Raw genomic sequence first — 18100 nt, 5'->3', positions numbered from 1 at the left:
AAGATTGCTATGAATGAGCATATTTCAGCTGGAAGCCAGGACAGACGTGGACCAAAAGCTCCCTACCTGACAGGAGAATCCAGCGGTGCCAGGCGGGCAGACGCAGAGCTCTAACAAGGACGCCGCGTCTCCCTCAGACGGCAGCTCAGCAGCCTTCCTGCCAACCTCCATGGAGATATTGGCAATTCTGAGGCAGCATTGTGAAGAGAAGTGGGAGAGGGGGCGTTAACAATCGAGAGGCTTCTGGAAACATCGCACAAGGTCCAACAATTACACCTGCGTTGAACCGGAGGCCTGTCCAGGGAAAGCTCTGCTCACTACTGCAAAGCATGTCAGCATGCAGGAGGGTGTGACTGCAGAAAAAAGGCCACAGCTAGCATGTCCAAGGCTGAACACGTTGAAGATTGTGCCGGGACTGTTCTGTCCAGCACTGTATAGATTTTCTCATGGGCTAGTAGATGACAAGGTGGATACACCTTTAGTCATAGTTAGCAAAAAAAAAAAAAAAAAAAAAAAAAAAAAAAAAAAAAAAAATTTAAATTACTTAACACACTCCATTCCATAATTACACTGTGACAGTCTTAGTGGAATGTTCTACAAATATCAGGTGTCCATAACAAAGTCCCCATCTGAAGGCCTGCCTTTGACGGGGACATTTTGTTCCTAGCCCCCAGCTCCCCTGCTCTCTACTTCCTGGCTGCTATGAGACTAAACAGCTTGAGTCTGACAGGGCCAGCTGAGCACTGCCTCAAACCTCTTGAACTGCAGCCATCTTGGGATCTGGATGAGAAGTGTCCCCTACAGGCTTGTGTATCTGAACACGGTTCCCTGTTGGTGGAGCTGTTTGGGGAGGGTGTAGAATCTTTAAGAGGTAGGACCTCAGCTGAAGAGAGGGCTCAGAGGTTAAGAGCACCACCTGCTCTTCCAAAGGTCCTGAGTTCAATTCCCAGCAACCACATGGTGGCTCACAATCATCTATAATGTGATATGATGCTTTCTTCTGGCTTGCAGGTGTTCATGCAGGCAGAAGACTGTATACATACTAAATAAATAAATTAATTAAAAAAAAAAGAGGTAGGACCTCAGTGGAGGGAGTGCATCCCTGGGGGTGGATTTTGAGGGCTGACAGCCTCGCTCTACTTCTAGTCCACTTGGCACCTCCTGCATGGTTAAGGTGTGGTGTTTCGGCTTTCTGCCCCAACCTCTTGCTGCTGTGCCTTCCCTGCCAGTGTGGACAGCTCACTCTCAGAAATCCTGAGTCAAAATAAACCTTTTCCTCTGTAAGTTGCTTTGGGTCAGAGTATTTATCACAGCAACAGAAAATCAACTAATATAGAACCAAAATGCACCTTTCCTCCAGTTCAACTGTTTCCCTCCTGTGTTTTGTCATAGCAACAAAAAGCTGACTAACAAGCTATTAATATTTAACAGGGTTTAAATAAGGAACAGAGCTATATCTGTTAATGAAGATGCAGGTAATTGGAGTGGGGGGACAGATATTCCACTTCTACACCAAATAATGAAGATATTCAAAGCTCTAGAACAGCGGTCCTCAGCCCGTGGGTGGAGACTCCTTTGAGGGTTGCATAGCAGGTACCCTGCATATCAGGTATTTAGAATTCGTAACAGTGGCAGATTTACAGTTATGAAGTAGCAACCAAGGTAATTTCACGGTTTGGGGTCACAGCGGTTGGGAAGGCTCTCAAGTACCTGCTTTGCTGTAGTCCTTGGCCATACGATGCCTTGATAAGGATGTACTCAACATTACTAAGAACAGACATAAAGTCCGAGTGCGTGACATGGTTTTCAGACACAGAGTTAAAATATTTCCAGAACTCCTGTGGATGAGAAATGTGTCTGCTTAAGTTCACAGTTCAAATCCTCACAGACATAGAGCCTTAAAAAGAGAGCACAGCTTTTTCATGGGCAGCTTCAGACATCAACCCTGCGCTGGGTGACCAAGGTCAGCTATAACCTAATAGGCAGTTGGCACACACAAGTAGGATACGCAAGATAAAGAGATGAGATGCATCCTGGGCAGGGCAGAGCAGAAAGATGTACAGTTTCGTCATGTGACTAGAAACAGTAAACAATTTAAGGCTTAGGAATTGCTTCTGGAATTTCCCATTAATATATCTGAACCTCAGTTAAACCTGCATATCCAACACTATAAAGAACAAAGCTGTGGATAAGGGACAACTACTGTAGTGTGCCTGTCATGAGGCCATGGAATACGGGTCACTCTTAGAACTCTTGGTAAGCCCACTGGAGGGTGGGTCCCAGGGCCCTCCTGGACTTTTGTAACCCTGACGGCAAAGCATTCGTGAGGAACGTATGTGGAGCAAGCACACATCACCTCTTTCATTCCCACTTTGTAATCCTGTCTCACTCCATTCTCTGGCGCCGGGGCATCCATGTAAATCACATGCTTCCTGGCCCGACCTCCTTTGATGAGAACTTGAGGCTCATAATTGGATGTGCCAGTGCCGAGGGTGGAGTAGAAAGCCACACTGTACTGCAGTTTCCCACCATAGGCCAGGAGCTAACAAACAACAAACTTGTGTTATTTCTCTGATGCAGCCTGAGTTTAAAGACATGTTATGAAAAGGTCCTACACATTACACTGTATCCAATTGTGAATACGTCACCTGGACAATTGGGAATATGTCCTCTGGAATCTGATTCTTTCTAACTCTGCTTATTGATGGTCTGAGACTGACTAACGTTCTCCCAGCGATCCCACCAAAGGCAGAATCAGAAAAAACCAGCGAGGCAAGGATTCTAATCACTTTCAGTCTCCTTTGAATTAAAATCATCTTTTATCTATAGGGACACTTGGATAGATTTCTGAAACTTAAAGATCTAAGTGAGCCTGAGTGGGGGTGTACATCAATTATCCTGCACTCAGGACACTGAGATGGGAGGATGTAAGTTTTAAGACTAGCTTGGACCAACACACTGAAACCTACCTCAGAAAACCCAGAATAATATAAAGATCAGAGTGACTTACAGGAAAGTGCACTCAAAGGCTGCTATCTCCCTTTCACATGCTGTTTCAGGAAGGGCTCCTGGGTCAGAGCTAGCACTGAGGGTTACATTTAGCTGCTGCTAGTAATTACAGTATAGACTTGCTCAATTATTGCTTTAGAAAGGCGAACACAATAACGTGAACTGATGAAACTGGAAAAGCTTTAAAAATTAAACCATTTGAAGATCCGAGCCTTTGCAATGATTTTTGTAAGCGCAGAATGTCTCCACCTTGGCTCGGAAGATCGATTGCATAGCCAAGTCCTTTAACCATGGGCAGGAGCGGGACTCAGACTTTCTCTCGGGGAAGAGGAACGGGCTGGGCTGGTGAGCTCACCTGGTCTCCCTCGAAGTGCTTTGGTAGCCGCCAGTAAAACGGCTCTGCGTGGACATGCTGGCGGACAGCCTCTGCATCCAGCAAGGTGTCTGGAGCCTGGAAATGCACACCTTCAAGTGTGCCCTTGAGGTTGCTCTGCGAAACCACACGCAGGAGGGGCTGATCGGAAGCCAGAGTAATCTAGACATGGAAAGGAGAGAGGCATGCTTCATGTGAAGAGTTAAGTACCCGTAACTCAGTGGGTAGCAGTGCTTGCTGTGTACACGTGAGGCCCCACGATGGAATCCCCAACACTCATGTAAAACAGCCAGTGTGGCTGCATGTGGATCCGTAACCCCAGTGCTAGGCAGTTACAGAGACAGGAGATTGCTGTGGCTTGAGGGCTGCTAACCAGCCCCAAGTTCAGTGAAAGTCCCAGGCTCTAGGGGATACAGTGGAGAGTAATCCAGTGGGAATATCAACGTTCTCCTTTCACTTCTGCATATGTGCAACCCAGCGCACGCGCGCGCGCGCGCGCGCGCGCGCACACACACACACACACAGAGAGATACAGACACATAGGCATAAACACAGAAACATGGGCACACACACACACACACAGACATAGATACAGACCCACAGATATAAACACAGGCACACACACAGACACAGATACATACAGATACACAGACACACACACACAGAGATACATACAGATACACACACACACACACACACACACACACACCAGATTTGATCTGTAAGATTCCCCAGTGGTTTCCAGATGAAATTTTTCATTTTAACACCAGAGAGTAAATTTTCTTTTTTTTAGATTGCACATGTGGATCAGGATGACCAGAGCCACTGTGACTGACTGGGTTCAAGCTACTGCAACCCTGGAGCGTCAATGACAAAAAGTATACTTTGGAGTTACTATAGTTGTCTCTTCTTTCCAAGAAAAGCCTTCCATGGATCAGTTGAAGGTGGGCACAGAAAGCCTTCAGCTCTGCTTGTGTCACTAGATGACAGAAGTGGTCAGAGGATCCTGACTCAAGTAGCAAGCGAATCGCTATCCTCAAATTTCTGATATCTCTCCCAATGCCCACCTAACTCCCGAAGACGAGAGGGCTACAACGCTTCCAACTATGTGCGTGTCACTTACCGGAACCCTCACATAACCCTCCAACTCCGAGCAGAGCTGGGACAGGCCAAAGCAGAAGCAGGGGCTGCAGCCGAGGGGGTTGTCCGCCCGCAAGGCAAAGGTGCTGGCTCGGCACTCGCTGCACTGGAGTCCCAGGACATTCTCCTAAAGGCGAGAAAATGGACAAATTAATGCCTGAAAGAGAAGAGATGTGAGTTTATGTACATGTAGAGACAAAAATAATAAAACACATTGATCCACAAGCATTGCTAAGCTTGGTCTCCTGTGGCCACACCTCTACGGACAGTTCTCTCAGACAGGCAGAGCTTCCCCAAGTATGACTGCGGAGCAAAACTATGGTGAAAGAGGCTGCGAACACATACTCACTAATGTGAGTCTCCGAGGGTCCCTAGGTGACCCTGAGGGCATCTGGATAGAGCCCCAGGCTAGGTGAAGGCCAGCCAGGTCCTGGCCACTCTGACTGACTGGAGCTAGGACTGCTGTTAAGAGGTATGGGAAGACACAAAATGTGCCTCCTCTTTACTTCATCGCCTGTAGCCCCACACCAGCACACCAGCTTCAGGTTACCACCTCATCCATCCTCCTCGCAGAGAGGACTAGAGAAAGTGGCAATGACCTGGCAACAAAGCATGCTGGGAAAACCTATGGACACGTATGAATTCAAGGTGACATTAAGCTCTGACCTCATAGGAAAGCACTGTGCATAACTTCCCTTTATTTGGCACATATATATACTAATCACCTGTCCAAGAGCACAGCTATAAAAACCCCTAAAACCCCCAAAATCCTGTTAGCTGCTTTATCTCTTCAAGAATGCTCAGCCCACGGATGCCTGTGAGAAGGCTGTCTTCAGAAGGGGTAAAATTCTGTCCCAAGAGTCTTCCACCATTCCAGGAGAGAACACAGAGACTGAAGTCAGTGACCAACGAGTGGAGGTGTCCGAGGAAGGGTTTCGAACCATGCTTCTGATCATGAGAATCTATGCAAATAGTCAGAAGCCCAGGGGTGGGAAGGAGGAGGCCACAGGAAGGAAACTGAGGCTTGGGAGCCTACAAGTACCTTGCAGGAGCAGGTGCCGCTGTTCTTCGTGCAACTGCAGACACCCTGTTCCAGGTCACAGGTGTCTGGCAGCGTCCCCCTCAAGTCGCAGTCACAGGGGACGCAGTCAGGAAAACTTCTGTAACCCAAGGCGCACTGGTGGCAGCTCTGGCCAGCAAACCCTTCTTTGCAGTGGCACTGGCCAGAGAGGACATCACACTGGGGACCTGTGGAACCTGCAACGCTGCAGTTGCAAGCCTGAAAGAGGAGGGGAGGGGGTTGTAAAAAAAAAAAAAAAACTAATACAAGAGCAGAACTTACATCCTCAGAAAGTACACAGACTCAGACACCATAAAAACACTGTAGGGCAGAAACACAGAGAGTTGGCTTTCTTCTGTTCACACATGGAGCCCTTCTGCCAGAAAGCAAAGGGAAGGGCTGATTGGCAGGGCATGTGTGTTCATCCGTGACACATATACAGTGGGTCAAACTGTGAGCTCAGATTGAATCTAGCTGTGCTAGCAACTCAGCAAAAGTATTTTAGAGGCCACGTAATGGCCCCACTCCTTTAAAGCCCAAACTATTCCTAATCCTAAGCAAAGAAAATTATTTACAGAAAACTAGAGCTCTCAGATTCAGCCTGAACCTCTAATGAAACTACTTACAACAGCATTGGAAAGTAGAATACAAACTAGCCTAAAACACACTTAAAGGCAGATATCTATATCTGCAGATAGATGATAGAGACACATTTATATCAATTTCATAGCCAAGTTCTCGAAGGAAACCCAAAATAAGGAATGTGACAGATGCTAATTCTTCTGCAGCATTCCTGAGCTTATTATTTGCACATTCACCTGCTTATTTCCTTAAAGGTGGGATCTCCTTAGCTTGTCAAGCTAGCCTAGAATGAGGCTCAAACAATCTAATCCCCCTGACGTGGCCTCCTAAGTGGCTGGGACTACAGGTGCACCGCTGGCGTTCCAAGCTGTACAGGTTTTCAGTATAAACTATGGCGATATTTGACTGCCTAAGACCAAGGATAAAAGGAAGCTTGTTGCAGGGAGGAAACGCTCATGCCAGCATGGTGGCAGCACCCACCTGGCACCCCTGCTCTGGGTCAAGGCCCCAGTGCTGCTCCTCACACTCCTTACATTTCAGACCCCGGGTATGAGGAGGGCAGAGGCACTCTCCAGAGTCAGGGTCACAGTTATTCTGAGTATGAGCACAGTCGCAAGCTAAAACAAAAGAAGCATCACAGATTTAGATGGTTGGTGAGATTCAGGAGGGGCAAAGAGCACAGTTATTATCAGAACCACTATTGAGAGATCTCTGAGGCCTCTTCACATACGCTGGAGGTAGCTCCGCCCCCCACCCAGGTCTGAGAGGTCACCAGAGTGGGACAGAGATGCCTGCCGTCCAGAAGAACAAATAGTTTTAATGCAGTGGCTCTCAACCTGTGGGTTGTGACCCCTCTGGTGGGGGGGGGGGAGGATGGATTGAACCACCTTCTCACAGGAATTACATATCATATCCCACATATCGGATGTTTATACTGTGATTCATAACAGAGAAGCAAAAGCACAGTTATGAAGTAGCAAGGACAAATAATTTTATGGTTGAGGGGTCACCACAACATGAGGGATGGTACTAAAGGGTTGCAGCGTTGGCAAGGCTGAGAACCACTGCTTTAATGTCATTGAGTTAGATGTGACCCTCAATCCTTACAAAAGCTGCTGGGCAATTAGGGTCTCAAAAAACTAAAGCTAAGCTCATACACACAGCAAGTAGGTGGGGAGCCACGACCAAAGCACATGCTCATACCCTAAAAGGGATAAGAGACAGAAAACAGGGTGGGGTCCCACTGTAATGCCAAGAGAAATGTAAGGAAAGTTAACAGAAGTTATTCTGACACCAAGGAAGGTGACAGGGAATGCACAAAGAACTCAAGCGCTTACGTGTGCAGCCGCCGTCCCGGTACGCATAGAAACCATGCAAACACCTGTCACATTTTCTTCCAGCTACGCCTGGTATACAGTGACACTGGCCTTCCTCTGTGCAGTTGTCTGAAGTGGAGCCCTCCACACTGCAGTTACAGGGCACACAGCCAAGCCCTGTGTCCAACCCGTAGTAGCCAGACTGCGTCATGAGAAAGAATCATGGGTTAGTGTGGCCTATAAACACACTGCAATGCCCTCCAAGTCACACGCCAAGATGTTCGATAGAATTGCAGCACACGCCTGCTCCTGAGCACACAGCATGCATGCCCTGTAGCTGGGGAGGCCCAGCATGGCACGGACTGGCCAAGCCCAGGGAGTGAACTTTTTACACATGAATTCAAGAGACTGAGGACCCAGGCTACCTGTCAGTTGTTAACACTGGCCAGCATGCAATGGCCTGCAAGCATCTTACCAGGCACTGGTTGCACTGCTGTCCTGTCACCTGAGGTTTGCAGTCACACAGCCCGGTCTCCAGATGGCAGATGGCAGAAAGGGAACCATTTTCATGGCAGTTACAAGCTAGGATACACAAGACACATAAATGCTTTACTCATTCATTTTTTTTTTCTTTTACTATGATTAGACTAAAACCCTTTTATCCCTAAGGAAAAAGCTTAAACATTCAACACACCCATCATCACAGAGCTAACACACCTCACAGACAATGAGTCAGTTTGTTAAGCAACCCAGCAGTAGGGGGCTTGGCCCTGGACCCTGAAGACTTGAGAGCCTGAGAGAGGACTTGGGGACATCTTCTTGGCTAAGCCCACCCTGCCTACCTAAGAACCTGGCTTCTTTCCAGCCTTCGGTTTTTCCTTGGTATATGTGCAGCCATAGCTTTGCCTGAGATCCTGAGGAACGCAGTCCTGTTGCCCTACTCCCTGCGGCTCTTTCACCCCATAGCTTGGCCCTAAACAGGACTCCTAACTCCCAGCACACAGTCTGTCCGCTCTCCACACATAGATAGGTAAGCTCCAGCTGAGCTCTCCCCCTTCTTCCCTCCCCTCCTCTTCCTCCTCCCTCCCCTCCCTCCTTCCTCCCCTCCCTCCTCCCTCCCTCCCTCTTCCGCCCTCCGCCTCCTCCTATCCCCCTCCCTCCTTCCTCCCTCCCCTCCTCCCTCCCTCCTTCCTCCCTCCTCTCCCTCCTCATCCCTCCCTCTTCCCTCCCCCTCCCTCCTCCCTCCCCTCCCCTCCCTCCTCCCTCCCCCCCCTCCCCCTCCCTCCTCCCCCCCTCCCTCCCCTCTCCTCATCCCTCCTCCCTCCCCTCCCTCCTCCCTCCTCTCCCTCCTCCCTCCCCTCCTTCCTCCCCCTACTGCTTCATTCGGAAGGCAAACCTCTTTAACATCCCTCCATTTCCAGGCCCCTCTCTCTCCCTTAGTATGTCTATCAACCTCAATTATTATTTCCTGTCCTCCTGGGAGTCTTGCACGCTAATGCATCACTTCTCAAAGTCTCTGTGACATCCTAAGTCCTAAATTCAGTGTGCAGATTTTAGTGCTCACCTTATTTGATCTTTCTTCAGAGTTTGGCCCATAGACAACTCACTCATACCCTGTATTTTAAGTTAAGCACCCATGTCGCTGAAGTTTGGGTTGCTGGGCCAAAGCCATGATTGTTTTCATCTGCCTACAAACTTACTATTTTTCTGAACAAGTGGCACCAGCTTATCTCTATGCTGTAATATAAAGACTAACACTTGTCTGGAATTATCAAAAAGTGGCATTATTATTCATGCATCCCTTCCTTAAGACTGTGCAGAAACAAGTACTGTGCAAGATGGAGACAGCAGAAATGGCAGCGTGAGCCAGGGAAGGGACCTGTGAAGCTGAGGAGCTGTCGGCGGCTGATGGCTACCAGAGAGTTTTCTTCAGAGATGCAGCCCCTTTGTGCTGCTCCAATTCTACCCACACAGCAACAGCACTAAATGGACTCAGAGGGTTTAAAAACAGAGCACGCGAAGCTAGGAGGGAGAAGTGGTAAGGAGATGGGAGGAGCTGGAGAGGACAACGGAGCTGGAGAGGACAACGGGAGCCGAGGGGAGGGAGTGGGGGGTGAATTTGATCAAAGTACATTGTGCGTATGTTTAAAACTCTCAAGCAATAAAGCTTTCTCTTAACTATGCAAAGAGGCAAACACTGAGAGCTTTAATATTAGGCGCAAAGCGTGACCCTCTCAGGCACGGGAAACCAACTGTCTCAATGGGTGGCTCTACACCATCCCTAATTTCGAGGCTCCTTTGGAGAACACAGCAAGTCATGAGCAGAGCACTGGGATGTGCCACCACCATGCTTCAGAGAGAAAGCCTCATCCATGACAATAGAGAGTATGCATTTTCTAGACCTCTGACCTTCAGGGATAAACGCTATTAGGCTACTGTAGAGTACTGACTATGTCTGATCTACAGGAGAGCCATCATCAGTATACAAGACACATTCAAGGTAGGGTCTCCATGGGCTAAGCCCTTTCGAAAAACGCTAAGAATTCACATGGCGATACAGAACTGCTCAAGTGCTCACCTTGGCAATTTTTGGCAGTCACAGCATCTCCATAGAAGCCGTCTGCACACCTCTCACAATGGGCACCGTCTGTGTTCCACAAGCACTTCAGGCATTCCCCTGTGACAGTGTCACAGTGGGCAGCCTCCAGAGGATCAACATTGCCGCTGCAGTTACATGGTACACAGGTCCCCCCGGGCACTGTTGGGTTTCCATAGTAACCGTCTGCACATCTGTATCCAGGATGGAAAGCGGGATCTAGTGAATAGGACTGCTCAAGGTATTGCCCGGAGAGCCAGGGACACCCTGGGAGGCCAATAAATCAGACTGGCTGCTTCCCTTAGATTTTCAATGGAAAAGAGGTGACCCTCCCTCCAGATGGTCACAAATCTTCCACGCCTCTTGTGAGATGGGAGCAGATCCAAACTGCGCATAAATCCAGAGGATGTGCCACCATGACTTACTCCTGGCCACTCTGGCCCCTACCCAGCTCTTGACAGGCTGAACCAGGGGCAGGCACCAAGGCTTAATCGCGGGAAAAGACAAGACTGGCTTCTGGGTGCCAGAAGAAGACTCTCAACCAGACCACCCAAAGCCTTCACTATTGTCCAAACAACTGAATACTCAGACATGCAAAGACCATAACGACCGACTGGCCGACTCCCTGCTGCCCTCTCCTGATGGCTTTGGTGTGAACACTGATGAGCTCTTGGAGGTGGAACCCTGCTCTCTCAGTGTGCATCCTGCTTTTTCCATGATCTTAGGTAATGCCTCAAGATGCCAAGACCACACTTAACTACATATTTTAAGTGTCCATCGCTGCACATTATATGCATACTTTGAACTGTCACACCATATCTACAGGGCATAGACAATTGTTGTGTGTCAATTAACACTGAAGATTTGTAGATATTTAAGAAGAAGATATAGAATTTATACTGGATTTTTAGAAATAATGCTAATGTTGCTTTGTGAAAGTGGGGGTTGGGGCGCCACAAAGTACCTCTCACACCAGGCTCCTGCGTATCCCGGGGCACACTGGTCACAGACCACTTTCTCTCCATCAGTGAGGTGACAGGTAGGGCTGAAACTGTCAAAACATTTGAAATGAATGTGATTTTCCAGTGGATGCTACTTGTTTCTAAATATAAAAAATGGTTATTATGTCTGTATTAACGACTGCTCAACAGGTTTACTCTCCGCCGTTAGCCCAGAAGCCAATGTCTCTGCCACGCGGCACACCCGGACACATTGGGGCACACCCGGCAGCCTCCTTTGTCCATCACTCATCATTGAATGCCTGCTCTTCCTCTGTCTTCCAGGCTGTAGCACACTCACATCTCCCTGCCTCTGCCTGTACTGAGCACTAATGGCTTCATCCTTACTGCCTACCTCTCCTTGCTTCCTCAGAGAAGCCTATTTGGACACTCGGCAACATTAACTCCCTTTCTCTCCTGTGGCTCACTAGCAGGGATCTTTCAGGCTCTAAAGACAGCCCCTCCAGACACACACAGAGACAGACAGACAGACAAACAGACACACAGATACACACACACACACACAGACACAGATATACACACAAAAACACACAGACAGATACAAATACATACACACAGACACATATAAACAGAGAGAGAAATACACACACACACTTGAGTGTGCATGTGCACCCACACACATGTACATGCACATGCACACAGAGCTTGCTGAGGTCCTGGAGTGGCCTGAATAGGGAAGGTTGATGGTACCTCAGCATTTCAAGATGAGTAACCATTAACTGTCCCTACTACCACTTTGGGATGGCTCCTGTGTCTTCCTCAGAGTTCCCGATGCTGAAAGTTTGCTTCACACTAGGGTAGTGTTGAGAGGTGGTGGCTAGGCCATTGGCCTTTGGACAGGAGGAAGGCCTTATGATGAGACCACCCTAGAGAGGGAGCTGTTGCTAAAGCAAGAGGCCAGTCCTGAATCTCGCTCTTTCTGTATCATGTGACCCGTCTCTCTCACACACATCCACCACTGTGATGCCATCACCATGAGGCCCTCAGAAGAGGCTGGCGCCATGTCCTTGCACCTCCAGGTGAACTAATGAAATGTCTTTTCTCCCTCAGTACCCAGATCCAAAAATGTCGTGACACCTCAGAGTCAGTAACAGCATTGGTCTATATACCAAATTTTTAGGCAAAAGTCCCTGTGGACAGAATTCACTGATAATGGGTAGATAAAGAGATGAAGGAGAGGGGAGGAGGGAGAAGAGAGGAGAGGAGAAGGCAGACACGGAGAGGGAGGAGAGAAAACAAAAGATTGCTAACTACTGGCCTGTAGAATTTACATGCCCTGGCATGAAAGATAAAGAATTTATAGAAAGATCTGCTGCAACGCACACCTGCTTTCTGATTAAGGACCAAGTGCAATTCCTCGAGCAGGGTGTGTGTGCTTGTGTGTCCCACCTTGGCACACTCAGTTCCCTATGGCTGCTGAGTGGCCCCCTTCCCATCCTATCTGACAGCAGAGCTTCTCCAGAGACATCCCTCAACCCACACACTCCCACCATTGCGTGGACTGGCCTCCATCACAGACCTCTCACTACACCACGTCCCTGGGGCCATGGGTGGAGCGCTTGCTGCTCACATCACCTCCTTTGGTGTCTAGTCTATGGCAGGCATAGATTAGCTTCACGTTTTCACAATTTGATCATCTGACCAAAGCTCATCAAAGACAGAGTAATGCTTTATTCATTAGAACATTGTCTTGACCACCGGATGTATTCTTATGAAAACACATGGCAGACATGAGTCCAAGAGGAAACAAGTGTGTGCATCTTTGCTGCCTCACACCTTCCCTTGTGTCATTAAATACACCTGATTTTTAATAAGAGCACTCTCCCTTTTGGCCTCTCATCTGAATCAATTATCACTCATGACAGCGTTGCCTGGCAACATCAGAGCACACAGCAAAGGGGACCTGGCCACCCCAGCAGTGGGGGCCGAGACTTACTTGTTAGAGTCAATGGAGAGAGGGCAGGCACAAGGCTGGCAGTCCCCTGGGGTCCCACGCGAGGGTGTCCCGTAGAAGCCAGGCAGGCACTGCTCACAGTGGCTCCCCGTGGTGTTGTGTGTACACGCCTAGGTCACATGCATGAAAAGATGAGTCAGCTCAGGCTTCCTTGAAGGGTTTTCAGATTCACCCATGAAGAAGCTGAGGTTCGCGTTAAGATAGAGAACAAGGAAAGGACACACGCTAAAACACAGGTGAACCCTAAACGACAGAAGGAAGAGCTACCTGTTTCCAGACAGAAAGGGTTAAGGTTTTTAATTATGCATAAATATATATGGGGGGAGGCATATTCATGCTGTATCCAGGTGTCTACGGAGACCAGAAGTTGGCATCAGGTTCCTGGGGGCTGAAGCTACAGGTAAGGCCATGAGCCACCTGCTAGGAACTCCACCTAAGTCCTCTGGAAGAACAGAACACGTTCTTAACCCATGAGTCATCTCTGGGACCCCCAGACTGATGGTTTTGTTTGCTTGTTTTTAGCATGACTTTTATAATATCATGGAAATAGTTTAGGCTAAAGAATTTTAAAGAGACGTGACAATATAATTCAATACCTGACCTCAGTGGAGGGTCAGGAAAAAAAGCTACATGGGACACGGCTATATCAATGGACAGAACCAAAAAATAGGTGGTAAACTCACAAGCAGGGTTAATGCTCAACTTTTCCCAGGCTATGAATGCACTAAGGCTGCAGCCCTTGTTCTTAGGGTATTCATGCTGGAGGATTTAAGGATAACGGGCCATGGGTGTATTCCATGCACTCCCTAGTTTAGCCAAAGATCTGACTGGCTAGACGGGGACCGGCAAGGCTAGACAGATGTGAGGTGGGTACAGAAAATGTGGGAGCTACCAGCACACAAGAGCTGGGGTCGATGGTGGGCATCGTGGCTTCGGTTCTCACTCCTATAAGTCCGAGGTAAGATTAAAATCATTTCCAAATTCAAGATTTTTAAAACCAGGCAATAAAACTGCAAACCCATTAAGTCTAGAAGCTTAGCAAACCCCAAGTTATAAGTCAGCAACCCGACAAGCCAGACAAGCACTAAAAGAGTACCCCCTCCCCACTACTGCCAACTCTCACACACACTAAGACACAATAGAACTGTTGAGCAGAGCTGGGAAAGGCTGTTGATCAGGGCAGGGTAGGGCAGGGCGAGGTGGGGTGGAGCAGGACTGGACAACCATCTGCTCAGGTGCTTGCTTCAAGGAGCTGCTGGGCCTATTCACACAGGCTTCCTCACACTGTTCTTCTCCTAGACTTGATTTACCCTCCCTATATTTTATGTAACCTGAGCCTCTCATCAGGCCACTTGCCCTGGGCCCCCAAGCTAGCACTGGTCACGTATCTTTTTATTGGTGATGTCTGTTTGAAGCCACCCATTTTATATACTTGGTCATTTCTCATGCATCTATTTGAACAGGATTTTCACCTCTATGCTATATATGCTTCCATAACTCTTGAGGCTGACACGTCCCTTAGAGTAACTTAACCTTGGTTTCATGAAGACCCGGTATCACGTCCACTCCATACCAGGCCTGCCCCAGATTTTCTCAGGTGAGTTATCCTAGCCAAGAGGGCCTTAGTTCAAAAGTGGACACTGGCCACACAGTGAGCTGCAGATGTGGACTCAGGCTCCAGAGATAGGGCCGGAGCCTGTGTTTCTATTTCGGGTTGTGATCCCAGCCCTTAACGGCTGAGCTGTCTCTCCAGTCCGAGCCTGTGTTTCTAATGAGCTTCCGAGTAAAGCCAGGATTGGTTCTCAGGAATTTGGGGAAGTGATCCTAGCCTGCTTTTACTTCCCACGACATTGGCTTTGATCATTAACCCAAACGCCTTAGAAAAAAAAATGCAGTGAGACCGGCAGGAGGTTACATGGCTGAACTAACATGTTGTACAAATAAACGCAGCTTCCGTTTTAAAATAGTGGGCTGTGCTCATCTGTGTCCTGTATGGACTGCGAGAAGCTTCTGCGAGGCTAGTCGGCTGAGAAGGACATTGACGGATGAGGGAAGGTTGCAGAACCAGAGCCCAGTTACGGTTTGCCTTGGCCTATCTTCAGCCACCTTCACAGCCAATGGCCACAGCCATTGCCAACTGCTATGTCTGACCTGACATCCTTGTGACTAGTAGGCAAAACCCTTTGAATGTCCTAACTTAAGAGATCATTAACATCTGAGAAAGTCTAAGGTGTCAGCAGACAGAATCCGGGGCCCACAGCAGAGGATCACCATGTTGTTACAGCCCGTCTACTGATTCCGCCAGCATATCTGAAAAGGGCCTTTAGACAAGACTCTGTTCTGTCCCTATACAGACTTCTATTACCATGCTTGAGCACGGTTTGGGGTGTCCTAAACCTGCATTCCTGGGCGGCTGCTCACTAGTATTTGGCTCCAGAATCAGCCCTCTCCTCTCTCCCTTGAACTAAGAGTTGTGATTTATGTCTGTGCACATGTCTGTGGGACATGGAGTCTGATTTAAGGGGCAGATGGGACTTTGTCTCTGTTGAGGTAAACTGTCCAGCAATTTTGCTGATAAACCCTAGGAGCATGTGTCATGGTGTCTCCTTTGGGGGCAGCCAATCTGAGTGCTGTTGCTGCTGGCAGCCTGGACGCTGGAGGGTGAGAGTGTGCATCCCTCTTCGGAAGAGAAACTTCTTTCATTGGAAGAGAAAAGACATAAGGGTTGAAGAGAGAACTCAATCTCTAAGCCACCCTGATTTTAAGAGTTTAGTTTCCTTCTACTTTCATCTACATTATCTTTAATTCCATCCATTTTCTCTAAAAATAAGCATTATTTGTTTAAAGGGAGGGAAATAGTAACCTGGGGGAAAGGCTACTAGACACCATCTTATCTGGGCGGCTCAGAGTGGCATGCCCAGAAGAAGATGCAGTGAGGTCATTGTCCCCTGCAGACTCTGAGGAGGTGTATCATTTCCTAGGCCTCATGTCCCAGTGCCCAGTCCCAGTGAGATCACAGAGGAACATCAAACAGGACGATCCTTAGCTGAGAGTGTTCGGGAGAGAGCCTGGCATTCTTGGAGAGCACAAGAGAGTGTGAACTACTGCAGAAGAGAGGAAGCAAGGCTTTGCTGGGCCAGAGGACTCTCGGGTTTAATCTTAAAAAGGACAGGAGTGGAAACGCTGATGGGATGAGAGAGTACATGCATAACGAATGGCCTGGCACCAGGGCAGATGTCACAGTTAGATGAGATCTAAAGAGCTAAGTGTTGGGATGCAAGGAAAGTTCACCGAGGGATTCTGCAGTGAGCCATGGCTTCCCTCTCCATCTAGAACAGTCTCTGAAAAGTGCTTACAACCCCAAACACCATTCTACATGATAAATGGGCATCAGGGGGTAGTTAGCAGACACACTAAACATGTGCAGCTCACTTAGCAACAGTTCCTTTAGTATCTACTGTATTAGGTGGGTGAGTTCAGCTCACATCCACTTAACTTACATATTTCTGCAACTATGCATTTATAGATGCACAAGGAATCTTTACATAAAGGCCTGCTGTAACTATACCACCCACTAGAAGCCCATCCTCAACAGGCTGTCGGCCCACCCCAATGTCCACAGGAGGCCTGGTGTGTGGGGGAGGCAGGGCTTGCAGACCACATGACAGAAGAAAGATGACAAAGCCACAACCTTCCCCAACCCCTGGAACGGGCTTTGTAGAAAAAGCCATCCCAGAAGGACCAAATCACCAGCACATGATGCTTCATGCAGTTGCCATGGATGCTTAGCATCCTGAGTAAAGACATGAACAGACAAATGACGGCTCGCTCGGCGAACAATGAGAAAGCAAGTGAGTGGGACATCAGGCGTCAGCTGTTCTTCTCTGGGGGTCTGATAATTAAGTTTTCCTTAGTCTCCTGTCTCATTGAATCTTTTGATTAAAGAGCTTGGGGCTGGGGCTTCCTGGCCCAGACAAAAGGGGCACAGGCCATTAGTGTTCCCACTCACAATCCCTGAGCACAGAGAATGACGATGGCCTCCTTACAGGCAGAAAGGCTCCTGGTGGGACCTAGGCAAGTGCTACCCTGTGCCAGCTGTGAACTTCATGCCCAAGATTAATAGCACATTTGTTAAGCCTGGTTCCAACTAACACTGCTCATGAAAGACGCCCTTGTTTGTAGTTTAGCTGAACTACCTATAAATTTACATACGGTAAAATGTGGCTTTTTTTTCATGTTTTATTATTAAACTTGTACTGTGGGTTTTAAAATTTTGTATGTTTTAGAATTTTCATATGTGTGTGTACATTTGCATATATATTATATGTATAAATATAAGATATATTAGTGGTATCCTGGGGACGAGACCTAATTCTAAACATGACATTAATTTATGTTTTGGGATATGCCTTTATACACATAGCCTGAAAGTAAAAACATACAGTTAATTTTAGAATGCAAATGTTTTGACTCATTCATCACAAAAGAGTGGGTTTAGGACTCCTCCTTTGTGATAGAAAGTCACAGGTTGACAAGTTACAGAATTTAGATTTTTCAGATCAAAGATGCCTCAACTCGTCCCATGAAAACAACGCATAAAGCAGCAGGTTAAAGGAAAAGCAGATGATGTCTGAAGGCACCCACTTGAATTTGGCGTCTACAGAGCCAGACCCAAGGTAGGGAGTCCCTGACCACAACAGACAGTGGATAAGCACGTCAGGGGGAGAGGCACACAAGGCCAGCAGTAAACTCACAGAGCAAACTCCATGAACGTCACACTCAGAGGCGTGGCCGTGGCACTCGCAGGGCTGACAGATTCCTCCAAAGAGTATCCCATCCACTCGGTAATAGCCGGGGAGGCAGGACTGCAAGAGAAGAGGACCAGTCTGCAGTCAGTGCTCCTGAAAGGTGGCCTTTGTATGCATCGGATGATGTGTGGCTTTGCTGTCATGTAACCCATCTCTTTCCTAACACATGTGAACAAGCTGGGAAGCGCGTCTCCTAACCTTTAACCATTTTAATCGAGATAAGCATTTCTATGCCCTAAAGAC

General features: G+C 48.0%; 1 protein-coding gene across 1 annotated transcript in view; it reads right to left on the bottom strand.

Moving 5' to 3' along the window:
* The window catches only part of Lama1 (laminin subunit alpha 1), a 123387-nt gene that overhangs the window by 46179 nt on the left and 59108 nt on the right, over nt 1-18100 (bottom strand). The window contains exons 16-28 of the mRNA XM_051154463.1: nt 17804-17914; nt 13032-13159; nt 11041-11127; nt 10059-10270; nt 7956-8062; nt 7502-7682; nt 6645-6781; nt 5565-5801; nt 4506-4649; nt 3365-3544; nt 2357-2542; nt 1711-1838; nt 67-187 (exon numbers count right to left, since the gene is read on the bottom strand). Coding sequence (XP_051010420.1) covers nt 67-187; nt 1711-1838; nt 2357-2542; nt 3365-3544; nt 4506-4649; nt 5565-5801; nt 6645-6781; nt 7502-7682; nt 7956-8062; nt 10059-10270; nt 11041-11127; nt 13032-13159; nt 17804-17914 — 1959 coding nt within the window. The remainder of the gene's footprint in view (nt 1-66; nt 188-1710; nt 1839-2356; nt 2543-3364; nt 3545-4505; nt 4650-5564; nt 5802-6644; nt 6782-7501; nt 7683-7955; nt 8063-10058; nt 10271-11040; nt 11128-13031; nt 13160-17803; nt 17915-18100) is intronic.

Source organism: Acomys russatus, chromosome 12, assembly GCF_903995435.1.
Source record: "Acomys russatus chromosome 12, mAcoRus1.1, whole genome shotgun sequence".
Classification (NCBI taxonomy): domain Eukaryota; kingdom Metazoa; phylum Chordata; class Mammalia; order Rodentia; family Muridae; genus Acomys; species Acomys russatus.
Note: the sequence above shows the minus strand (reverse complement) of the source record. Positions and strands in the feature narration are given on the sequence as shown.